A 27,559-nucleotide genomic window follows, 5' to 3' on the forward strand; every position below is an offset into this window, starting at 1 on the left:
GGCTGATGGAAATGTGAAATGGTCTATCCATTTTGGAAAACAGTTTTACAATTTCACTTCTCAAATGACTCAGCCATTTCACTCCTATGTATTAACCCAAGAAAAATAAACAATATGTTGATATAAAGCCTTGTACATGAATTTTTATAGTAGTTTTATTTTGTAACAGCCAAACACTGGAAACCACCCAAATGTTCATTAACAAGTGAACGGATGAACAAATTGTAGTACTGTAGTTCCCTTTAGCTGTGGAAGATATGATCCAAGACCTCAGGGGATGCCTGAAACCATGGATATCCTTAACTCTCTTTCTGTCTTCCTATACAGACATACCTACAATGAAGTTTAATGTATAAACCAGGCATGGTAAAAGATTAACAAAATAACCGATGATAGAATATACTGTAATAAAGGTTGTGTGAATGCTGTCTCTCTCTCTCTCTCTCTTAAAATAATTTATTGTTCTGTACTCACTCATCTTTTTAGGATGATGTATGATGACAAAATGCCTATGGGGTGAGATGAAGTGAGATGAATGAGGTAGGCATTGTGACCTAACATTACCTTACTACCAGCCTTCTGACTAAATGTCAGATGGAGGATCATCTGCTTGGGTAGCTGAAACTGTTGAAAACAAAACTTCAAATCAGGCAGGGTGGGGAGTGGCTACCATGGAATACTACTCAAAAAAGGAGAGAACTATTGATATATGCAACATTATGGTTAAGTATGCCAAGTGCAAAGTAATTATGTTGAGTGAAAGAAACCAGACAAAAAATAAACTCTATGATCCAACTTAATTAAAATTCTTAAATGTCCCAACTAATGATGTAGATAGATCATCACTATCTGAGTATGGAGTAGGAGCAAGGAGAGGCAACAAGAGGAATCAGAAAAGCAGATGATGAATATCATTACTCTGGTAATGGTAAGGGTTTTATGGGGGTATGTGTATATATATATGTATCAAAACATGAAATCGTACACCTTATGTATATGCAATTTATTCCATGTCAATTATTCATCGATAAATCTTCTAAAAAGAGTACTTAAATGCCAGCAAAGATGATTTGGGTGAACTAACACCTATATTTTCCAAGGGCTTTAATTCAAACTTTACTAACAAAATCACAAAGATCATAACTTACAGAAATTGTTTTATGCGTTAATTTTTTCTTAGAGTTTACAATATATAGAACATATTATAGTTATGGCAATTTCATATATGCTATTACCTTTTAAAATACCTGATCAACATATTGTTAAAATTATCTTATAAATGTAAACCTAATATATAAAATGGTGTGTGTGTGTGCATGTTAGTATCTTTACCTTCTCAGATCAACACTCGAAAAGTAATTCAGAGATGTTATGTCAGTGTAATAAGCCAGAGGATGTATAAGTTATTTGTTTATAAAAACAAATAGTCCAAATGCAAATATTGAATCTACCATTATACTTCATAATAATTTAGATCATATTTTAGTGGGCACTTCTCCTTCCTTTCTTGTTAAAAAAAGGAAAAAGGAGAAAATTTTTTGAATTTTCACAGGTTATCTATAGACTAATTTTTTCAAGGTACCTGTGGTAACTATGGATGCAAATTTGGAAGATATAAGGATTATTTGTTTCAAAAGAGTTAAAACATTCTATTTTTTCCAACTTGAACTATATCCAATGAAAAGATCATTTGTAAAAGTCAGAAGGCACAAATGGAGTATTAGTGAGTGTTGAGCTTGAGTGCACACAAATTGAGCTACCTCATGCATGATATTTTTCTTTATATATTTTTTTTCTTTATATAAAACATGGCTATTACTGTGACAGTCTTGTATGGTAAAAAGGCAAAAATCTGCCAAATATTTGACTTAAAATTGAATCTAAAAAGAAGCCATGAATACTATTAATGAAAAAATATTAGTTCTACACATTCATTCCAAGTTAACTTTTAAGGCATAATACTCATAAATGGCTTTAGACATATGGATAGGTAAATACTACACATTTTTACTTTCTGTGTCATAGAAAATTAGCTTAAGAATATTTGCTACCTACATGAAACTTTGAATACCTAAGGAACCTATGACTATGATAGTGGAAAGCCCTGAGAAAATTTTCTTAAATAATAAGGAAAGAGTTATTATCTCTGTTGACAAGTGCAGATGAAGATTGTCTCCACAAATGATTAATTGAAAGGCTCAACACATCATCAGAAAGCAACCATTTTCTCAACCGCCTTGTTTTCCTCTAGCTGCCACAGTTTCAAGCTTCAGATGCAGATAGGAAAATACCCCTGAAAGAGAAACTACCCCCTTCCTATATGTCTCTTGTGAATTAGTGAAGAAATATTGACCCTATACAAATTAGATCGATAGAATTAGTCAACTATGGCAATAAGAAGGGAATGCCTTTTGAATAGGATACCTCCAAATGTGTGCTACATATATGTATAGTCTCACTTTAAGTAAATGCTAAAACTACTGAGTATTCCAAACATAAATCAGTAGACTTAAAGTGATTTTCTAGAAAAGAATATACTTACATATACTGTTTTGGAGTGAAAATATGTAAAATAGATTGGGGAGGAAAAAGTAAAGATTATGGAAGACTGAATTTACACTGTTGTATTACTAATGGAAAAGTGATATCCTATTACCAAATGTGCTATATAACTATATTTTATTTATAAAATCAGTTACTTTAAAAAAAGAATTATTTTATTAGGTGCAAAAATTGCCTATAAAATCCATTAGGTAAATTAAATTTATCTATTATTTACCTATATCTATCTATCTATCTATCTATCTATCTATCTATCTATCCATCTATCTATCTTCAGTGGAAAGAAAGAAATAATAACATTACCACACTAGAAACAAAACAAAATGTAAAAAAAAAATGAATGTTTAATTAAATCATAGACATTTTTTCATAGTTTTTTCTTAAAATACTTAAAATTTACAGAAAACTTGTAAACATAGTACAGAGACTTCTCATATAATTTACCCATTTTGCCTAGTTATTACCATTTTACATTAGTAAAATACATATGTTAAATTAATGAACCAATACTTTTATTATTATTAAGTCCATACTTACTCTCATTTATTTGGATTTTTTACCTGTTGCCCCCTTTCTGTTTCAGGATCCCATGTAAGATATCATATTTCATTTAGTCTTTTTGTCCCCTTAGGATCCTCTTGGTTGTGACAATTTTTCAGACTTTCCTTATTTTGGATGACTGATAATTCTGAGGAGTTCCGGTTAAGTGTTTTGTAGAATGTCCCTCAATTGGGATTCACCTAATCATGATTACACTGGGATGCACATACTATATCAACATGACTTACCACTGTTAATGTCAACTTTGATCACTTAATAGATGTAGAGTCTTTCCCTTGCTGTCCTGTCCACTACTCCCTTAATAGTGTATTCAGGTAAACAAAACGCTGCTCTTAGGGGAGAGGAGGAGGGAGGCGAGGAGGAGGCGGGAGGAGGGGAGGAGGGAGGAAGGAGAAGGAGAAGGCGAAGGAGAAGGAGGAGGGAGAAGGAGAAGGGAAGGAGACGAAGAAGGAGGGAGGAGGAGGAGGAGGGAGGAGGCGGATGAGGAGGAGGGAGGATGAGGGGGCGGAGGAGTGAGGAGGTGTATGCTCTGAGTCGCCTTCTTCTTCTTCTTCTTCTTTCTTCTTCTTTTCTTCTTCTTCTTCCCCTTCCCCTCCCTGTCCCCCTCCCCCTCCCCTCCTCCTTCCCCTCTCCATCGTCCTCCCCTTCCCCTCCTTCTCCTAATCCAGTAAACCTCTATTTCCTTTCTTCTGCCTTGGGTGAATTCTTTCACCACTGTGCTTCCCACCTTCCAATCAATAAGGTGGCTCCACAGTAGAAGTAGTGTTTCTCAGGTTTCTTCATTGTAAAAAGACCCTTTTATCTCTCTTCCAAACTATGCTTTCTGGCAGGAGGTCCTTATGCATGGCCACACTTAAAGAATGGGGTGTTATGATTAATTTCCTTGAGGGTAGATTAATGACATGAATGATGTGGAATTCTACATGAGAGATTTATATATTCTTGGTTATTTATTTAATTAGTAATTTATTTATATCAACAAATTCCTACATTTTTTGAGCATTTCAAAAAAGGCTGGAAAGTTAAGAAAATTTTGGTTTACATCATTTTATTATTTTTAGCAGGCTTACATGTCTTTTTAACAGTTACCAAAAGAAAATGATTTTTACTGTACTTTGGACTTTTGCTACCCTCAAATTATTTCTTATTCTAATATGTGCCATGTTACTGGCTTCCTGATCTCTCTCTCTACCTCTCATTTAGAAGAAAATCCTGATTGTTCTCTAAAAAACCATAGCAAATCAGTTTTAGGAAGTAGAATGACAAGATATGCCTGGAAAATTCTATCAACTTCGAGCTTATTAATAAACTATGTCATACATGGATTTCAGCCATAAGAAAAGCATAGTTTATGTTTTTTGAGCACTAAATATATCTCAGAGTTTAAGGGCTGGCTCACTGTTAAAAAAGTCAGGGAAATATTTATGCAAGGACCAATGAAAAGGTAGTTGCAAAAATAAAGGCCATTATTTTTCTAATTCTATCTGCACACCTTTTTCTTTAAAAAATCCTATGGCTGTCAGGTCAAACTAAAAATTTCAGTAGTTTTCATTTACCTAAATAGTTTTAAAGCTAATATTCTCACATATCTATCATTTGGAAAGAACAAGGAGTTATTTGCTGAGAAAAATCTTGACTTTTTCTGAACATTCCCTTGACCCACATTCATGCACAGGTGTTTAACTTACTTGACTTTAACCATAAAATATACCCCTTCTCTTCAGAATTTCATAACTTACCACTCTGTCCCTAGTTTTTTTTTCCTACTCCTAGTACTTGCTGTAGGGTTTAGTCTAACACAGACTGTCACTTAAGACTCAAGGAAATTTAGGTTATGAGAAAACACATAGTTATACAAATTATCCAAACTTCTACTGTGAATAACAGAGTTTGTCAACTGGTATGCCAAATATACCACAAATATGCTCATTTGGCGATTACAGAATTTAATACTTTAGGATAACTTTAGGTGGAACATGTTGAGTTCAGCATCAGTAACACCAATTGCTCCCTCTCTCTCTCTCTCTTTTTTTTTTTTTAAGAGAGAGAGCAGAGGTGGGGGATAGGTGGAGGGACGAGGGAGAGAGAGAGAATTTTAAGCAGGCTCATGCACAGAGGGGGGCCTGAACTCACAACCTTGAGATAATGACCTGCGCAGAAACCAAGAGCCCAGCACTTAACAAACTGAGCCACCCAGGCACCCCAATACCAATCTCTTTAAGTTAAATGTACCTTCAACCCAACTGAGTTTTATCCCTGAAATTTAATATTTTATTGTTTGATGCATGAAATTATTAGTAATCTGTGTGTCTGGGCAATATCATTTGAATTTGAATCAGTAGACAAAAGAAATAGTTCCATAATTCATTATTATATCCACTTCTGGCATATCAGTATAGATGTCTGAAGTATATCATATAGTGTTTTACAAATATTCAAATATTAAAAAAATTTCTTCTGAGATTTTAATATTAGAAACCTGTGTTTATGTTGAGCAAAATATGCTTTTATTGTATAACATAATTGATTATGCTTCCTTTTTTACCTTGGTGGATAAGAAGCTAAAGCAAATTGGTATGTAATCTCTGTGAATACAAACAGAATCTTAAGACTCTTATGGTGTAAATCATACCAGAGGTGTTATAGATTTGAATTTGAATGCCTCTTTCAAGTCTTTTTTTACTTGAATTTCAAAGCCTTATACATCATAGATACTTAGGCACAAAATTAAGACCAAATCAGTCTTGTGGCTTCTGTAAATGATTTTTTATATTTGTTCTTCCTTTACTGTTCTACTTCTGTCAGAAAAATAGAGGGGAAATTGAAAAGGATAAGTATAAGAAAATATAACTTCTTACCAGACAGATTTTACAGTAACATTATGGAGAAGTGTGTTCTTATAGAAGTAAGTTGAATTGCAGTCATCAACAAAGTTGCTCTATCTTGGGTTGCTTAAAGATTTTTTGCACTGACTTGGACGGTTGTGATGTGGAAATCAAAAAGCCTGCAGTTTTGATATTTTATCATATGTCAATCTGCCCAGTTTGAGAGTTCAACCATCCAACCTGTGCATGAGGCTATACTACCCACTTGCTCTGCACTTCCAGGCTTCTGAGTTGCCAGATGTTGTTTTGTTTGTTTAACAATTTTCTTTGGAGCACTAGCCTGGCTCTCAAAATATGCTTAATATAGTATCTTATTCCTTTTCTGGTATCATTTTGATGATTTTCAGAGATGTACCACTTTCATTTTCTGGCTACAAGCATTCATATTTTTCTTGAAATCTTCACTTCCAACAGCCCGTAATCATAATCAGTATTTCTCAGCCTTGAAATAGTTACAAAGTGTTATTGTAGGAATATACACTTAACTCTCAAATACATGTCAAAACACTACCCTACAGGTTATTGATAACATTTCTCTCTCTTACATATTTTACTGTGAAGCCATTTTGAGCCATTTTGTGACATGACAAATTTAAATTAAATACATATCAAAAAATGAGGTTTGTGCTGGAGGTTATAAATATATTTTCTTTAACTTAACTTGATAAATAAAATAATAACTTGTAAAAAATTTTTAGAATGTCCTATTATATTAAAATGCTCATTTATCAGATAGTAGACTATATTATAGCTATATTATAGTCCAGGAAAACACATTAAAATTATTAATGACATATATTTCAAAGTACTGTTTACAATTTGCAAACATGAATGAATCATAAAGGAAAATGTTACATGTTAAAGTAATTTTTTCAATTCTCACAAGACTGAACTTCCAATACCAGTCTAGATTTTCTTTACTGATATTCTGCAGTAGCCCCAGACCTCACTTACCCTCCCCAACACTCCCCACCACATACACATACAATCCTAAACATTTCTCCAAAGAAGAAAAGACAGGCAGGAACAGGTATCAGACCGGCACGAATGTCATTTAGTGAAATATCTTCTCTGGTAGAGGAATGTAAGAGGACTACAATTGTGCTGTAATGTGTCTAAGAAAGCTAAACACACAATCTAAAGGAGGCAGAGATCAAGGTATTCCTTTAGGATATCCACTTCTGGCTGATATGTTTTCCCTGTTAGGTAGCCCTTATCATCTTTCCTTTTATGAATTTCCTGTCTCCAACAAGAAGGGGAAGTCTTTCCTGAATGAAGGTGGCAAATTGGTCAAAACGGTGATTTCTGGAAGTCTTCAGAAGGGGCAGTGACGGGAGTTATTTTATTTGCTTGTTTTTGTTTGCTTATTGTTTTTAGCTGTTTTTTTTTTTTTTTTTTTTACCACATTCTATCTGCAAAAACAATCAACTCTATCAAATTTCAAGCACAAAGTTTTGAGAAATAGTCAAAACACAACTAAAGTAGTAATTTGAAAAAAAATAAAGTAGTAATTTGAAAAGATGTGTATTGTTCAGAAATGTGAGGTTGGTGATACATTTTTCCCAACTGCATGAGAAAGCTGAATGTTATAAGAGGTAACAGAGATGTATGTAAAATATCCTGAAAATGTTAAATGTTAAACATTTTTTTTTATTTTTAAAAAATATTTTATTTATTTGAGAGAAAGAGAGCACAAGCTGGGGGGAAGGGGCAGGGTGAGAGAGACAAGCAAACTCTGTGCTGAGCACGGAGCCCAGTGTGGGGCTCCATCCCAGGACCCCAGGATCATGACATGAGCCAAAGGTAGATGCTTAACCAACAGAGCCACTCATATGTGCCACGTGTAATGTTTCTTGTAATTTTTACTTACATAAAAATCACAAAAAAACTAGACTTAAATTTGCAGTTATGAAACTGTGAATGTCCAAGCTTGAGGATGGTCAGTGTTTAGTGCTCTGATCAATCACAAACAATTCTCCATTTGTAGCATCTACACACTTTCCTCGGGTTATTCGTGATTTTGTGGAAAAAGAAACTAATTGTAAAGAAAAAATTATATTTGATGGCAGTTGGTATTAGGAAAATGGAAGGTAGCAATAAGTACATGTAAGCAGCATTCCTTATCATTAATCGAATAGAAAGTTGAATACCTTCAGACCTAGCACAAAGGACATTGAAATGCCATTGGGAAACCCGGACAATGCTTTCACATCCATGTAATTTTGTTGCCCTCTATATTAAGGTATTTTCATTTTTGTATCTGACAATAAGATATGACTAGTTGCCCATCTCAGAATGTTATTGTGTAGAATGAGATAAGATATGCTGAAATAATGAACGCAATACATGACAAAAACATAATTAATATATATCAGGCAGTAAAATTACAAGTGGGTGATCTAACAAAATGTACCACTAAAGACATATACCAAGTTATACATATGAATTAGAATTCATATTGTAATATTAACTCATATAATAAATCAGACTCAAAATTAATAAATATATGTTGACAAAATGATGAATCTTTCCTCATTTTGTCTTCAGTTTTATTTTTTATAACAGAGTGTGCAAAGGATTTGATGTAATACAGAAATACCCATTATAATTAATCATCATAATTGAGTGCTTACGATACGCTAAGCATTATACTAAACCCACATACTTTTATTAGCTCATTTACTCTTTAAAACAATCCTCTTACTTAGACATTATTATTTTCCTTTCTTAGAGTTGAATAATATTAAGACACTATAAAACTAAGTTGACCAAGATCTTTAACTATAAAATGGGGCAGCACAAGGGATATAATCAAAGTACTTGAGAAGTAAGAAATAAATACATGCCAATTAGAATAAAAGCCCAACAATTTGAATGAATACTGGGTTGAAACATCTCAGTGAGTTCTGGTTGAATATTAGTCCTGGTGAAGGCCAAAGAAAACCTCGCATATTTTTGATGTTAAATCCTACATACTACACTATAAGTACAACAGAATCAAGTGTGCAGATATTTTGGGATTAGAGTGAAAATGAAGTGACCCTAAGAAAATATAGTCAAGTAACAGATTAATGTACCAAAATACATACCATGTACTCTACACACATGCCATAGTGGTATATGATTCAGTGCCTGCTTTCCTAGGATCCAAAGCAAAATGTAGGACCCAAATGGCATGTAAACAACTTCCCTAAACAATTTCTAATACCCAAAGGAAAATGTAAACAATTATAAGATTGTGAGCAATGATAAAATAAAATCCAAGCAAATTTTTTAGGAAAGCAAAGTTGATTATCAGATGAGACCTGGGGGATTTTCCTTACTTGAGGACACAGGAAGTGAATGTAAAACTAAAAGGCAGAAGAGACGTACATTTTCCACTACTGCTAATAAATATTGTTTCACATATCAATTTCTTTTTCAGTCTGGCAATGGAATCCCATAGCATGAAGCCAAGATGTAATTTAGTAATCATAAAATGTTATAAAATATTCAGAAAATATACATAATTTTTATTATCTATTTTGATATAATAATTTCCCCCAACTTAGTTTATATTAATCATTGTTATGTACACACACACACACACACACACACACATACATAGGGGTTCTTGTGATAATGAAAAGGTAGAAGTAGGATGGCAATATACAGCTGATTTATTTTTATTTTCATTATTTTTACTTTTTTTTCCTACTGAATATATAGATTATCACAGCATCCTATGGAAATTACTAAATCAATATTTTTAATTAATGGATAATAATAATAGATAAAACTAATTTTTAAAGGCTCAATTTCTTAAATTGAGAACAGAAATTTTCTATCTAGTAAAAGTTCTAAGATTAAAACTAATATTCTGATAATGTGCTTGCATAATTTATGCCACTTGAATTAAACCAGTAATAAAAATGAAATAATAATTTACTTTTAATTACAATAAAAAATTCTGAGGGGAGTTTACAATATTCAGTCCAGGCTGGCTGTATTGATGTACACTTTTTTAATATAAAGCAGAACACTAAACATCTCGGCTCCTTGTATGTGTGTACTTATTTTGTTCAAATGTTTGACAGCAAGCAGAAGCTATCGTAACATTTGTTAGCATGTACTAAGACTTTAATTAACTTCAGTGGCACATAAACCTTTTTTTTTTCTTATAAGGAAGTTAACTCTTCAGTATGATTAAAGGTTTGCCATTTGGCAGTTTAATTTTCTACCTCTTTTCTTAATACCACTGCTAGATGGACAGCTTCCTTTATTTAAACCGTGTCCTTATCAGTTCTCTACAGGACCTGACACTTTGCTAGTAAGCCTGCAATCCCATCTTTCACATTTGTTAGAACTCTATTTCCTTACGCATCAATGAACACAGTATATTTTCAAGCATGTTCGGTTAGTTGGGAGTATGTAAAAGATAAACCAGAAGGAAATTTCTATCAATCTGAAAGCAATGTTAAAATACGGTGAACTTGAGAGCATCCTTTTCAAATATATTACATTTCCTCTTATTATCACAATGTAATCATCAATTTTTTGGCCAGAACTGAAATACTTACTGAAATAAATAAGTAAGTAAGTAAACAAATAAATAAATTCAGTATTTAGTATATACATATTCAGTATTCAGTATATATATATATATACACACACATATACGGATATGAGTGTGTGTGGTGTGCGTGTGTGTATGTATAGCTACATATATATATTTATTTACATATACACACAATCAATGTAATAGCCTTCGAAATTTGCTCTGTATCATTCTCTAATGAAGAAATATTAGACTATGTCTATCAAAAGGATGTTTATAACAAAAGAAGACAACAAAAGTTATTTTATACACTGAAGTGGAAAGTCCCTTACAGGCAGAAAATGGGTTTAATTAAGTATATTGTCTTCCAGAGCCCATCACAGGGCACAGTACATAGTGGGCATGTAGTAAAACTTAAAAGACATTCAATGCATTTATAGGACAAGGAGTGTTAGGCATTACTGTGCTTAAGTCATTAGGTACCATTGCCTTCTGTGGGAACTAGAATCAATAATTTAGAAAATTGATATGAACCTCATATGAGAAATACAATTATTTCTAACGTCAGTGTAAATTTCCATTTCCTTTCCATTCCTGAGCTATGACAAAAGAAGAGGCGTGACCCAAACCTGCAATGAGCCACTACATAGCAATATAGCTGTCGATTTAAGATACCCAAACTATTTTGAGGGCATGACAGTCACAAGCCATTCCAAGGAACTTCGCCATAACTGGGTAACTTTACAAAAGGACATTGATTCAGTAGAGAAAATGCCATTAAATGTGTGTCATGATGTTTCATTCTAGTAATAGATTCATTGTCTTACTATTGATCTTTGTCAGGTTATGTTATCTCATTGATGGACTGCCTTAAGAACTTCAGAGGTTCTTAAATGCTGAAAAAAAAATCTGTTCCCTCATGTAAATTCAAAGGAGACCAACAAAGTTCTTACTTGTCTTGGGATGAGTCTATCAATGCTTATTTGAAATATCAAATATGTATTCTTAAAAAAATAGTTTTGGTGCCTCTGCTTTGCATCACATAATTAGCCATAGGAAAAATGTTCATCTGTAAAATTTAAAATGTAAGGGATGGATTTTTTTTCTTTTCTTTTTTTAAGGGATGGAATTACTACAGTTTTATACATCTCTAACTCTCTAAGTAATATGAAAGTAGAATGATGAGAAACCATAAACATATATGTAGAATCAGAGCTCTTCTCTGATTCTATGCTTCTGAGTATGTTCTGTAGAAAATTCCAGAACAGTCTTGACTTCATTATTCAAATCATAGGCTTTATTACAGATTCAACAAACACTATCTCAAGTGTCTTTCTTAGATGAGTAAAATACAGAACAGAGGCTCTAATACATGTAGGAAAATATTTAAAAAGCTGTTTTTAAGTCTTTTGACACTATATAAAACTGAGAATGTCATAAAGTGGACAGTGGTACACAGATCTTATTTTTTTATGAATTTAGAATTTATTTATTTATTTTTTCTTGTTTATTTTATTTTTTTTTATTGGTGTTCAATTTACTAACATACAGAATAACCCCCAGTGCCTGTCACCCATTTACTCCCACCCCCCGCCCTCCTCCCCTTCCAACACCCCTAGTTCGTTTCCCAGAGTTAGCAGTCTTTACGTTCTGTCTCCCTTTCTGATATTTCCCACACATTTCTTCCCCCTTCCCTTATATTCCCTTACACTATTATTTATATTCCCCAAAGGAATGAGAACATATAATGTTTGTCCTTCTCTGACTGGCTTACTTCACTCAGCATAATACCCTCCAGTTCCATCCACGTTGAAGCAAATGGTGGGTATTTGTCATTTCTAATAGCTGAGTAATATTCCATTGTATACATAAACCACATCTTCTTTATCCATTCATCTTTCGTTGGACACCGAGGCTCCTTCCACAGTTTGGCTATCATGGCCATTGCTGCTATAAACATCGGGGTGCAGGTGTCCCGGCGTTTCACTGCATCTGTATCTTTGGGGTAAATCCCCAGCAGTGCAATTGCTGGGTCGTAGGGCAGGTCTATTTTTAACTCTTTGAGGAACCTCCACACAGTTTTCCAGAGTGGCTGCACCAGTTCACATTCCCACCAACAGTGTATGAGGGTTCCCTTTTCTCCACATCCTCTCCAACATTTGTTGTTTCCTGCCTTGTTAATTTTCCCCATTCTCACTGGTGTGAGGTGGTATCTCATTGTGGTTTTGATTTGTATTTCCCTGATGGCAAGTGATGCAGAGCATTTTCTCATGTGCATGTTGGCCATGTCTAGGTCTTCCTCTGTGAGATTTCTGTTCATGTCTTTTGCCCATTTCATGATTGGATTGTTTGTTTCTTTGGTGTTGAGTTTAATAAGTTCTTTATAGATCTTGGAAACTAGCCCTTTATCTGATATGTCATTTGCAAATATCTTCTCCCATTCTGTAGGTTGTCTTTGAGTTTTGTTGACTGTATCCTTTGCTGTGCAAAAGCTTCTTATCTTGATGAAGTCCCAATAGTTCATTTTTGCTTTTGTTTCTTTTGCCTTTGTGGATGTGTCTTGCAAGAAGTTACTATGGCCGAGTTCAAAAAGGGTGTTGCCTGTGTTCTTCTCTAGGATTTTGATGGAATCTTGTCTCACATTTAGATCTTTCATCCATTTTGAGTTTATCTTTGTGTATGGTGAAAGAGAGTGGTCTAGTTTCATTCTTCTGCATGTGGATGTCCAATTTTCCCAGCACCATTTATTGAAGAGACTGTCTTTCTTCCAATGGATAGTCTTTCCTCCTTTATCGAATATTAGTTGCCCATAAAGTTCAGGGTCCACTTCTGGATTCTCTATTCTGTTCCACTGATCTATGTGTCTGTTTTTGTGCCAGTACCACACTGTCTTGATGACCACAGCTTTGTAGTACAACCTGAAATCTGGCATTGTGATGCCCCCAGATATGGTTTTCTTTTTTAAAATTCCCCTGGCTATTCGGGGTCTTTTCTGATTCCACACAAATCTTAAAATAATTTGTTCTAACTCTCTGAAGAAAGTCCATGGTATTTTGATAGGGATTGCATTAAACGTGTATATTGCCCTGAGTAACATTGACATTTTCACAATATTAATTCTGCCAATCCATGAGCATGGAATATTTTTCCATCTCTTTGTGTCTTCCTCAATTTCTTTCAGAAGTGTTCTATAGTTTTGAGGGTATAGATCCTTTACATCTTTGGTGAGGTTTATTCCTAGGTATCTTATGCTTTTGGGTGCAATTGTAAATGGGATTGACTCCTTAATTTCTCTTTCTTCAGTCTCATTGTTAGTGTATAGAAATGCCACTGACTTCTGGGCATTGATTTTGTATCCTGCCACGCTACCGAATTGCTGTATGAGTTCTAGCAATCTTGGAGTGGAGACTTTTGGGTTTTCTATGTAGAGTATCATATCATCGGCGAAGAGGGAGAGTTTGACTTCTTCTTTGCCAATTTGAATGCCTTTAATGTCTTTTTGTTGTCTGATTGCTGAGGCTAGGACTTCCAGTACTATGTTGAACAGCAGTGGTGAGAGTGGACATCCCTGTCTTGTTCCTGATCTTAGGGGAAAGGCTCCCAGTGCTTCCCCATTGAGAATGATATTTGCTGTGGGCTTTTCGTAGATGGCTTTTAAGATGTCGAGGAATGTTCCCTCTATCCCTACACTCTGAAGAGTTTTGATCAGGAATGGATGCTGTATTTTGTCAAATGCTTTCTCTGCATCCAATGAGAGGATCATATGGTTCTTGGTTTTTCTCTTGCTGATATGATGAATCACATTGATTGTTTTACGGGTGTTGAACCAGCCTTGTGTCCCAGGGATAAATCCTACTTGGTCATGGTGAATAATTTTTTTAATGTACTGTTGGATTCTATTGGCCAGTATCTTGTTGAGAATTTTTGCATCCATGTTCATCAGGGATATTGGTCTGTAATTCTCCTTTTTGGTGGGGTCTTTGTCTGGTTTTGGAATTAAGGTGATGCTGGCCTCATAGAACGAATTTGGAAGCACTCCATCTCTTTCTATCTTTCCAAACAGCTTTAGGAGAATAGGTATGGTTTCTTCTTTAAACGTTTGATAAAATTCCCCTGGGAAGCCATCTGGCCCTGGACTCTTGTGTCTTGGGAGGTTTTTGATGACTGCTTCAATTTCCTCCCTGGTTATTGGCCTGTTCAGGTTTTCTATTTCTTCCTGTTCCACTTTTGGTAGTTTGTGGCTTTCCAGGAATGCGTCCATTTCTTCTAGATTGCCTAATTTATTGGCGTATAGCTGTTCATAATATGTTTTTAAAATCGTTTGTATTTCCTTGGTGTTGGTAGTGATCTCTCCTTTCTCATTCATGATTTTATTAATTTGAGTCTTCTCTCTCTTCTTTTTAATAAGACTGGCTAATGGTTTATCTATCTTGTTAATTCTTTCAAAGAACCAACTCCTGGTTTTGTTGATCTGTTCCACAGTTCTTCTGGTCTCGATTTCGTTGAGTTCTGCTCGAATCTTTATTAACTCCCTTCTTCTCTTGGGTGTAGGATCTATTTGCTGTTTTTTCTCTAGCTCCTTTATGTGTAAGGTTAGCTTTTGTATTTGAGTTCTTTCCAGTTTTTGAATGGATGCTTGTATTGTGATGTATTTCCCCCTTAGGACTGCTTTTGCTGCATCCCAAAGATTTTGAACGGTTGTATCTTCATTCTCATTAGTTTCCATGAATCTTTTTAATTCTTCCTTAATTTCCTGGTTGACCCTTTTATCTTTTAGCAGGATGGTCCTTAACCTCCACGTGTTTGAGGTCCTTCCAAACTTCTTGTTGTGATTTAGTTCTAATTTCAAGGCATTATGGTCTGAGAATATGCAGGGGACAATCCCAATCTTTTGGTATCGGTTCAGACCCGATTTGTGACCCAATATGTGGTCTATTCTGGAGAAAGTTCCATGTGCGCTTGAGAAGAATGTGTATTCAGTTGAGTTTGGATGTAAAGTTCTGTAGATATCTGTGAAATCCATCTGGTCCAGTGTATCATTTAAAGCTCTCGTTTCTTTGGAGATGTTGTGCTTAGAAGACCTATCGAGTATAGAAAGAGCTAGATTGAAGTCACCAAGTATAAGTGTATTATTATCTAAGTATTTCTTCACTTTGGTTAATAATTGATTGATATATTTGGCAGCTCCCACATTCGGGGCATATATATTGAGGATTGTTAAGTCCTCTTGTTGAATAGATCCTTGAAGTATGATATAGTGTCCCTCTTCATCTCTCACTACAGTCTTTGGGGTAAATTTTAGTTTATCTGATATAAGGATGGCTACCCCTGCTTTCTTTTGAGGACCATTCGAATGGTAAATGGTTCTCCAACCTTTTATTTTCAGGCTGTAGGTGTCCTTCTGTCTAAAATGAGTCTCTTGTAGACAGCAAATAGATGCGTCCTGCTTTTTTATCCAGTCTGAAACCCTGCGCCTTTTGATGGGGTCATTAAGCCCGTTCACATTCAGAGTTACTATTGAGAGATATGAGATTAGTGTCATCATGATATCTATTCAGTCTTTGTTTTTGTGGACTGTTCCACTGAACTTCTTCTTAAAGGGGAATTTTAAGAGTCCCCCTTAAAATTTCTTGCAGAGCTGGTTTGGAGGTCACATATTCTTTTAGTTGCTGCCTGTCTTGGAAGCTCTTTATCTCTCCTTCCATTTTGAATGAGAGCCTTGCTGGATAAAGTATTCTTGGTTGCATGTTCTTTTCATTTAGGACCCTGAATATATCCTGCCAGCCCTTTCTGGCCTGCCAGGTCTCTGTGGAGAGGTCTGCTGTTACCCTAATACTCCTCCCCATAAAAGTCAGGGATTTCTTGTCTCTTGCTGCTTTAAGGATCTTCTCTTTATCTTTGGAATTTGCAAGCTTCACTATTAAATGTCGAGGTGTTGAACGGTTTTTATTGATTTTAGGGGGGGATCTCTCTATTTCCTGGATCTGAATGCCTGTTTCCCTTCCCAGATTAGGAAAGTTTTCAGCTAGAATTTGTTCAAATACATATTCTGGCCCTCTGTCCCTTTCGGCGCCCTCGGGAACCCCAATTAAACGTAGGTTTTTCTTTCTCAGGCTGTCGTTTATTTCCCTTAATCTATCCTCATGGTCTTTTAATTGTTTGTCTCTTTTTTCCTCAGTTTCCCTCTTTGCTATCAACTTGTCTTCTATGTCACTCACTCGTTCTTCCACCTCGTTAACCCTCGTTGTTAGGACTTCTAGTTTGGATTGCATCTCATTCAATTGATTTTTAATTTCTGCCTGATTAGCTCTAAATTCTGCAGTCATGAAGTCTCTTGAGTCCTTTATACTTTTTTCTAGAGCCACCAGTAGCTGTATAATAGTGCTTCTGAATTGGCTTTCTGACATTGAATTGTAATCCAGATTTTGTAACTCTGTGGGAGAGAGGACTGTTTCTGATTCTTTCTTTTGAGGTGAGGTTTTCCTTCTAGTCATTTTGCTCAGTGCAGAGTGGCCAAAAGCAAGTTGTATTGGGAAAAAGAGAAAAAGAGAGGAGAGAAAGAAGGAAAGAAAAGAGAAAGAGAAAAAAAAGGGAAGAAAAAAACGAAAAAAAAAAAAAAGAAGAGAAGAAAAAGAGAAAGAAAAAGAAAGGAGAAAAAAAGGGGGTGGGGGAAGGAAACAAATCAAAAAGCAAAACAAAACAAAACAAAACAAAACAAAAAAAAAAAAAAAGAAGAAGAACCATCGGGGAGTATCTTCTGATTCTGTGTACCTTAAGTCCCTTGGCTTCTCCTGGAAGTTGTCCGTCAGCTGGTGTTCTGGGGGAGGGGCCTGTTGTGCTGGTTTTCAGGTGTTAGCAGTTGGGGGAGCTGCTGTGCCCCTGCCTGGTGCAGGGCTCAGTGGGGGTTGTTTGCCCCGTGAGGCCGCAGGAGGAACAGCCCCAGTGGCGGGGCAGCTCTGGAAACCTGGATTCAGCCCCCGCAGGAACTCCGGAGCTCTCCGTCTGCAGGGCCTGGAGGCTCCGGGGCGGGGCCGCTGATCTGCTCAGCTCGGGGCAGGAGCGTCCTTGCTGTCCTGGGCCCTCCCGGCCTCTGCCTGTCCCGGGGGGAGGCGGGGTCCTGGGCTGTGTCCCGGCGCCCTGTGCTCCGGGGCCTGCGCTGGTGGATTCGTGCTCCCGGGCCGCGCAGCCCCCTCCGTGGAGCTGCCGCCCGAGCCCCCCCGAGCTGCTCCTGGAACCGCGCAGCCCCCTCCGCACGGAGCCTCTTCCTCTGCCCGAGCCCCTCCCAGCTGCTCCCGGGGCCGCGCAACCCCCTCCGCACGGAGCCTCTTCCTCTGCCCGAGCCCCTCCCAGCTGCTCCCGGGGCCGCGCAACCCCCTCCGCACGGAGCCTCTTCCTCTGCCCGAGCCCCCCCGAGCTGCTCCCGGGGCCGCGCAGCCCCCTCCGCGGAGCCGCCGCCTGGGCCCCTCCGAGCTGCTCCGGGTCCCGCCGGTCCCGCCGTGCGCGCTGCAGCCCTTAGGGAGCTCGGCGCACTCTCCTGGGCGCGCAGTTGCTGTTACTGTCCCCGGGAGCCCGAGGGCATCCCCGCCCTCCTGGGTCCTGCTCCAGCTCCCCGCGAGCCCCTTTCCGCCCGGGAAGGTCGGTGCAGCTCCTGCTCCTCCGGGACGGGGCTCTCCTGTCCTGGGGACACTCGCCCCGGCCTCAGCCCGGCTCCTCGCGGGGACCCTCCCCCTTGGAGGCCTTTGTGTCTTTATTTCTTTTTCCCCGTCTTCCTACCTTGGTAGAAGCGCGAACTCTTCTCACTGTGGCATTCCAGGTGTTCTCTCTTTAATTCTCAGGCCGAATTCATAGATTTTCAGGATGATTGGAAGGTTTTCTAGGTAATTTGGTGGAGACAGGTGATTTGGAGACCCTACTCTTCCGCCGTCTTGCTCCTCCCCCCTGGTACATAGATCTTAAGAGTTTTTTCACTATGCCCTGTTCTAATAATTTTATTAATTGCCAAATTTGTTTAAAGGTTTATGTTATATTAATCTATATCCATACAGTCTGAATTTATACTTTATCTTCTAGTCCCTAGTGGGACTCTCTTCATGCAATGTGCTCAAATATTGTTAGCTGAATTATGGTTTGATTTTGAAAAACTGATACACAGTCATATAATTACATATCCTTTAGATTACAACCAAAAATTCAAACCTTAAATGTAAGGCACCAATTATAAAAGGGCAGTATTTTAAAACATGCACTGTTGCTTTTGGATCTTTTGCTCTCCACGAATAGCTAAGATTGTACTCAGATTTCTTGTTAAAAATTGTAAAGAAAATTCAGTGAAAAGTTTTAAAAAGAACTTTGAAACTAAACAGCTCATTAAAAATTGGAAAATTGATGTGAACCTCATGTTAGATATACAATTATTTCTAACAACAGTGTGAATTTTCATTTCCTTTCCATTCCTGAGCTGTGACGATGTGTAAAAAAAATCGACCTCATGGTGCCTTCTATTTTAAGAAGCTAATTTTCATACTGTAGTAATTAGACATCATTTTTATTGTTGTATCTTAATCTTTCATACTTCTAAAAATGTTTAATTTTGTAAACACAAAGACCTGGTTTTCTTGATCCTATATTACATACATCTAGTATTAACCTTTTTATTATTATATGTTTTTCCTTTAAAAATAGTCCTATCTTCTTCAAGCTGTTCCCACCACTGTAGTCACCTCCTAGGTATCCAGGTCACTCTTCCTAGTTACCAAAAATCAAAAACAAAAACAAAAACAAAACCCTGTAAATACGTGCTTCAGTTCTTACCGAAGCTCTACCAGGCCCCTGGTCCTACATCTTCTTATTCTAATTTGCTAGAGTAGGGGAAAAGACGGGTAGACAGAGAAGATGTCTCATGACTTACCATGTGCAAATTTTACTACCTGGAATTCTTTAAGGGATAATTCCTCATTCTTCAAATAAAATATTATTAAACCTTATAATCACTGAAGCTTATCTTAATCAAAAATTTTTTGCAAGCTACTTTACCCTTTCATTCTTTTCCTTAATTTCTAAGTTAATAAACATAAATTTGCTCCCTATGATTCTTTCAAACCTTACATACTTTCCAGGTCTCATGGAAGTTTTTATCTGTTTAAATCATTTTAAAGTGATCTTATGTATCTCTACTGAATACTTCTACAGCTAATGGTTAACTATCCATTCTTTACATAGTTGATCCTCCTTAATTTCTCCAAAGCCTCTTAAACCTCAAAATTTAAGAAAATATTACCAAATACCTGACCCTTTATGTGTCTTTACTGCTCATTCATATTTTCTGTCTTCTGTGATGCAATTACTTTTAGCCTGTTACCAAGAAAAGTCTTAGAAACTAACTAGTGCACTACCTAAAATGGACACATATTCAGATACCTCCTATTATCCATTTCTGTCATTGCTCACTTGATCTCTCCTCTCTCTCTCTCTGTATTTTATTATGCCTAAGGTTCTCCTAATATTAGCTTGTAAATGATCATGTAATATTTCTATAAACTAATAATTAGAAATTTATCAGCCACCAGGGAGCTATGGATTTTGCAGCAAAGGCCAAAGCAGCAGTGGCAACTGAAAGGCCACTTTGTATCCTGTCTGCCCTCTGTAAAGCTGAGTAAATCTGGGTCGTTACATTCAGCAGGGAGCTTTGAAACACCTTCCAACTTTGTGCTGCATGATGATGAGCGTCTTTTGACCTAGTTTTGAAGCAGAGAAATGCAAGGTTGCCAGGCCATGGAGATGGTAAGGGGTGAAATTATGCCTTTCTGTTGCTAGAAAGATCCTTAAAATGTAAGCTTCATGATTCTTCCCTTTCAAGGAAACAATAATGTGGTTATGTTTGCTATCTTCTGGCTGGGAGTCCAAAAATCCTTTATGTTACTATTTCAGGTTGCAGGCAAATTGAAATTGACTAGATATTTTAGTGGTCCTTCAGCCTGACCAAGATATAAACAGACTACTTCTTGAACTTTAGATCTTTGGTCTCCCTTTTTTCATATTATTTACTTAGGAAAATGTGTAATTATAAATTCTCTATCTGTCCCTTTGAGATGTAATTTTAAAAATCTTTTTGCCAGTTTTACAAACCAGGAACCTTGCTCTCAAGGACTTGGAGGCATTCTCTTTGAAATGTCAACTTCAAGGATGATAGCACCCCTATTTTTGTGGGAGAATAGAAATGCAATTTGAGTGGATGCCTTGCTCTAAGTTGTAAAACTACATTATGTCACTTAGATAGGAAAAAGTCTACTTTTCTTCTAGATAAAGCCAAATAGCAAACATAGATGATCTGTGTTTTCTCATCCTAGCCCCTAAAAATCTCTCTCTCCCTTTGTTTCAGCAGAATTAAATAGAGACTGAATTCTGTCTCTTTCCCCTATTGCAACAGCCTTGAATACATGTTTACTTGCTTAACTTTGTCCAGTGCAATATTTGTTTTGAAAAAATATAATTTAAAAATAACAGGCAGGGACACCTGGGTGGCTCAGCAGTTGAGCGTCTGTCTTCGGCTCAGGGCGCGACCCCAGGGGCCTGGGATTGAGTCCCACATCGGGCTTCCTGCGAGGAGCCTGCTTCTCCCTCTGCTCTATGTCTTTGCCTCTCTTTCTGTATCTCTAATGAATAAATAAATAAATCTTAAAAAAAAAAAAATAACTGAGGCGGGGTGCCTGGGTCGGTTAAGCACCCGACTCTTGATTTTGGCCCAGGTCATGATCTCAGGGTTGTGAGATCCAGCCCTGTAGGGCTTCTTGCTCAATGGGAAGTCTGCTTAAGATTCTCTCTCTCCCTCTCCCTCTGCCCGTTCTCTTCATTAAGGGCACTTGTGCTTGCTCTCTGTCCTTAAAATAAATAATACATCTTAAAAAAATAAAAATAAAAATAACTGAGGCTAGGAAATGTCTGCATCCGCCCATCAAATTGCTACTTTGAAATTTAGCACCCAGAGCCTTCTAAGAGGCTTCATTTACTGATTGTTATATTAGCAAACTCCTCTCTATGAAAAGCCAAATCCTCCAGGAAGACAGATTCCTACTATTCCTACAGCCTTTTAGTTCTAGTTGCTGATCTTTACAATGCCCACATATTTCCTGATAACCAGGAAGGCTGCAAAAACACAGCTCCTTAAACTAGAGTCCCACTGCTTTGATAATCAGGCCCTGGCCTTTTTTCTTATTTCATACCATGACAGAAAATTCTAGCAAAATGAACCACATGCCATTTTTTTAAAATATTACTTCAATTCTTACTATCTACCTTTGCTTCTATCCCAAGATTTTATTATAATGTCTCCCCTTACCACAATAATCTTGAAAATTATTAAAATGTTTCAAATGAATGTGAGCCCTGATAATGCTTTGAACAGCAGGTTTATGCTTTACAACACTGTCTTAATGTGTCACATTATACTGTACTTATTCTGTCATCTAATTCTTCTCCACTTGGACTACGAACTTCTGGAAGGTAAGGACATCTTATTCATTAGTTTGTTCGCCAAGGATATAGCTGATGCTCGCATACTTAGAAACATCCAGCGAATGTTTGCTAAATTGACAAACTCACTTGAATGCACTAAATATAACGTAGTGCAAGGCCATTAGAAAGTGTCAACATAGTAGATCAGAAAACAAAAATTTCAAAAAATAGTCAGTTCCATAACTCTAAGTATCTTCATTGTCCATTTCAACTAAGTTTGTCAGGTCCACATTAAATATTCTGTGAAGATTTTAATATTAAAATAATAAATTTCAAGGAGAAAGAATTATTCCAACCCATACTTTCTAAAAGGAAAGAAAATGAGAATCTATTTCTCTTTCTAATGCTCTAAGGATGGACATTAAAAAAATTCTTATTTGATAATTAATAACCTTTTTGCTCCTCTCCCAAGCTCATTCCATTGACTATTTATTTTTATAAGCTTATTAAGCCCTTTGTGGAAAAGAAGAGAGCATACATATACATATATACATTTGTAATTCCATAGAAATGAAAAGGTACCTGATTTTATTTTGTTAGATAATCTTTCAACTGAAAAAAGATACAAAGTAAGCACTTTTTAAGCTTTAAATCTCATGCTAAAATTCTAAAACTCACAAGAAAGCAACATGAAGCTATAATTCTTTTACTGTACCTGTATATGCAAATTGAACAAGGTCCCAGAGGGCATTGGGGTCTATGCCTTCCATCTTAATCTCCTCTTGCTTGGCTTCACAAACATCACTTGTAAACATGGCAGCAAAATAGTCGGAGACTGAGCTCAGAACAAGCCTGAAAGAGTCATAGAATCTAATTTAGGTTATGAATATGAAGCAGCAAAATGCTTAGTGTCAAGAAGAATGCAGTACAGCCTGGGTGGCTGCATTGGTTAAGTGTCTAATTCTTGGTTTCAGCTCAGGTTGTCATCTCAGATCCTGAAATGCATCCCTGTGTCAGGCTCCACTCAGTGTGGAGTCTGCTTAAGACTTTCTCTGCCTCTCCTTATGCCCCTACCCCCTTCTCGCGCACTCTCTCTCTAAAATAAATAAATAAAATAATTTTTAAAAAGAATGCAGCACAGAGGTACTCTACCTATCATCTATGTATCTCTTATATCTATCATATACTTATCAATCTTATTGATAATTATTGGCTTATAAATTATACTTTTCAAAACTGAGGAAATTCTGTTCCACCTTTGGTCACAGAGCATTTTCCTATATTTCTTTCCCCATCATTTTAAATACATATTTTTTTTCTCTCACATTTAGTTCCTTCATCCTTTTGGATAGGGATCCAATTTTATTTCTATTTATATATTCTTATGATGCTATTTACTAAAGACTCTGCTTAGCTCCCACTGAATTAATGGTGCCATCTATATTGAGAATTTGAGTCCTGAATGCATAGTTATCTGTCTCTGAGATTTCTATTGTTTTTGCTTTCTTGCCTATTCTTGAGACAGTATATTTTTTAGTATAATATTTTTTAATATTGAATCTGAATATGTCTTTATAGCCAAATGAGGCAAATCTTCCATCTTTAATTTTTTATTTAACTATTAGTGAAGTTTTATTCTTTATATAAAGTTTAAAGTAAGTTGGTTAAGTTCTTCAAAAAGTCAAATAAAAACTGAATTAAAAATGCACTGAATTTCTAATTTTATTTTTGGTGATCATTGATATATTTATAATATAAAATGTACAACAAAAAAGTACAAAATATCTCTCCATATGCTCAGGATATCCTGTCTGCTTTCTAATCAAATTTTAAAGCTTTCTCAAAAGTTTTCTCTAAAAGTTTTCTTGTATATTCTTGGTTGATTTCTTCATATTTTATTTACAGTTTTGTTGGTATTAATGTGTAGTAACTTTTATAAAAATTTTTTTTGGTTTTTGTTTATTTAAATTTCATTAGTTGAAACTGTCATAAATCCATCTTTTATATGGCACATATACTGAATTATCTTACTAGTTCTTTGTGGACTCCCCTATTTTTGTTCTAGGTAGATGATTATATCACCTGCGAATCAACTCATTTGACTTATTCTTGTTTATTTTCTGTAACTCTTTTTCTTTTGCTTTTCTTAAAACCTCTTCCAAGATCTCCAGTCTTCTAGTGGTATGTTGAACAGTCACTGCGCTGGTGGAGAAATTTTTTGTTTATCTCTATCTTTTTTTTTTTTAATTTTTATTTATTTATGATAGGCACACAGTGAGAGAGAGAGGCAGAGACACAGGCAGAGGGAGAAGCAGGCTCCATGCACCGGGAGCCCGACGTGGGACTCGATCCCGGGTCTCCAGGATCCTGCCCTGGGCCAAAGGCAGGCGCCAAACCGCTGCGCCACCCAGGGATCCCAGTTTATCTCTCTCTTAAAAGAATCTCCTTTTAGTAACATACTTGGTGAATGTATTGGTATGTAACCTTTACCAGGTCAGAAAGACCACTTTCATTTCTAGCTTTGCTAACCACTGTTATACTATAGGGCATTAAATTTCATAAAAGGCCTTTTATCTCAATCAAAATTTTGTTTAGGATTTTCTACTTATAGTCACAAGGGAGATGAACCGTTAATTTTCTCTTACTGTATTTTTTACCTGACTATTGTATTAATATTATACAGCCTCATAAAATGAGGTGACAGCTTTAACTCTTTTTAATTTTGTATAATGATTTATAGAAGAAACCAATTATTTTTTTTTCCTTAAGATGCTCCAGAACTTACCTGAAAAAAATATCTTGATTTGACTAGTTTGAGAAAAAGTGACATGGTCTCATTTTAATTATTTAATAAACTACAAGGCTTATTTTTGTGCTTTATTTCTTCATCATCAACTTTTGTGCTTCATATTTTTAAAAATTTACTCATTTTATCTGGGTTCTAAAATTTATTGAAGTATATATTAATGTATATAAAATTATGTGTGGCTTTAATTCTACACATATATATTCTCTGTTTTTTTTTTTTTAAGATTTTATTATTTATTTATTCATGAGAGACACACAGAGAGAGGCAGAGATACAGACAGAGGGAGATAGGCTCCCTGTGAGGAGCCTGATGAGAGACTCAATCCCCGGATCCCAGGATCACAACCTGAACCAAAGGCAGATACTCAACCACTCAGGATAAACCAACCACTCAGGACACTCCGGCACCCCTCTATTTGTTCTTTTGAGTGAATCTTTTCATTGTCTTAAAAAAATATTTCATTCATTAACATTTTAACTACATCTTTTTCTTTTTGCATACATATTGATGTATTTTTTAAGTGGTTCTTCTTGAGTAGGGATCAGAATTTGTTTTTCTGTAAAGAGGCAGATATTATGTATCTTAGGTATTAAAAGTCATATATATAGTTTCTATCATATATTCCTTTAAAAAAAATCAATTGATTAAAATGCAAAAATGAATTTTAGCTCATAATCCATACAAAACAAGCCACAAACCATATTTGGCCTCTGCACAGAAGTATGCTGACTCTGTCTAGAGATTAAATATTGATTTTTGACTAATAACAGTATCATCAAAGAAAATTATACTACTTCATGAATATTATAAGGGCCTTACAACAGCATAATTCTATTCACTCAATGTCGGCCAATCAAGAATTTTTTAAAAGAAAAAATACTTCTGAAAGTAAAAGTTTATTTTATATTTATCCCCTTCATATTCTGGGTCTCTATTCATTTCTGAAGAAGTAGACTTCTATCTGGTATTAATACCCTTCAACTGGAATAAATTTCTTTAGTTTTTCTTGCACTACAAGTCTGATGACACTAAATTGTCCCAGTTTTCATTTATCTAAAAGGTCTTTATTTAGATGCATTGAAAATATCTTTAAAAAGTTATTTTCACTTGATATAGAATTCAAGCCTTTGGGACTAGAAAAATAATATTCTATTATGAGTTAGGCTCCAATGTTTCTAATAGAAAATATAGAAACATTCATTCTTTACTGTGAATCAACTCAGGAAAACAGGAAATGTTTTCAAATCAATCAAAATGAGTTGATTAGCGGGTGATGATATAATCATCTACCTGGGGGGGGGGGGGGAGCAGAGTCCAAAGAACTAATAAGATAATTCAGTAAAGAACTTTCATTCTTATAATTGTTTTCCTGATTTACCATGTCTTTTATATCTAATTCTTTTTACTCTTTTCCCCTCTTTTTCCTAAGATGCTGCAGTTTGACAATGATATACCTCAATGTAGTTACTTGGTATTTATTCTGATGATGGTTTTCTGAGCTTTGTAGAGTAGTGGATAGACCTTTTTAAATCAAATTTAGAAAGTTACTTGAAAATAATTCCTGTTTTTTTTTCACACAATTCACTCTCTTTTTCTAGGACTCTAATTAGATATCTGTTTCAGGAATTGATGGTGCCTTTCCCTCACAAGTTGTTGGGTCTTAGTTCATTTTCTTTCAATCTTTCTCTACCCTGTGTTTTACTGTAGATGATTCGTAGTGACTTGAATTTTTCCAAATCTCTTTTATATTCCCATCGCTTTATTCATTACATTATCTTTTCCTATAGATATTTTAAATTATTTTTCTTAGTTGCTTTAATGCTCTTTACTGATAATTTTTTAATGTTATTTATTTGTGAGAAAGCAAGAGAGAGTACAAGTGGGGGTAGAGGCAGAAGGAGAGGGAGAAGCAGACTCCCAACTGAGCAAGAAGCCTGATGTGGGACTTAATCCCAAGACCCTGGGTTCATGGCCTAGGCCAATTGTAGATGCTTAGCAGACTGAGCCACCCAGGTGGCACTTTACTGATAATTTAAAAACCTGGATCATCTCTAGGTTGATATCCACTGACTGATTTTACTTTCCCAACGGATTATATTCGTCTGCTTTTCCCCCTCTATTGTAAATTTCAATTGTATATTAGACTTTGTGAAAAAAACAAAGTTGAGGCTAAGAAGGGAGTGTCATACTCATTTTTAGTTATTTAAATTTTTTTTTCTTGTTTATGTCACAAGTTTCTGATACCTTTAAAGAAAAGGTATAAAAGTTTCATTTTCTGATGATTTATAGTCATTTTAAGGGGAGTGTAAATTTTTCATGTACTTTAAAATCCTAAGTGGGGTGGTGCCTAGGTGGCTCAGTCATTTGGGCATTAGACTCTTGATTTTGGCTCAGGTCATGACCTTGGGTCATGGGATTAAGCCCCATATCATGCTCTGTGCTCAGCTCTGAGTCTATGTTTTTCTCTTCCTTCTCCTGCTCCCTCTTTTTCTAAAATAAATAAAATCTTTAAAATCCTAAGTGGAAGTATAAATTTCCAATTGTAAAAATTTGACAATATATTCTCAGTCCAAAGAAATAGAGAACAGTAAAAAAATGCTTTATGGTTAAGAGGTATGTTTTTCATAGTTGTTTAAATTAGAAAGTTTGAAACTTCTTTCTGTTTAAAATAGATTAGAGGAAATTAGTACATTCTTGAAGATCATCAGAGAAATGTTACTCATAAATGAAAATGGAGTTACAAATATGGAAATG

General features: G+C 35.8%; 1 protein-coding gene across 1 annotated transcript in view; it reads right to left on the minus strand.

The window, feature by feature from the left end:
* Window positions 1-27,559, minus strand: part of KLHL1 (kelch like family member 1) — a 370,435-nt gene that overhangs the window by 210,874 nt on the left and 132,002 nt on the right. The window contains exon 3 of the mRNA XM_038569718.1: window positions 22,712-22,848. Within this exon, the coding sequence (XP_038425646.1) occupies window positions 22,712-22,848 (137 nt within the window). The remainder of the gene's footprint in view (window positions 1-22,711; window positions 22,849-27,559) is intronic.

The sequence above is a fragment of the Canis lupus genome, chromosome 22 (genome assembly GCF_011100685.1).
Source record: "Canis lupus familiaris isolate Mischka breed German Shepherd chromosome 22, alternate assembly UU_Cfam_GSD_1.0, whole genome shotgun sequence".
Lineage (NCBI taxonomy): Eukaryota > Metazoa > Chordata > Mammalia > Carnivora > Canidae > Canis > Canis lupus.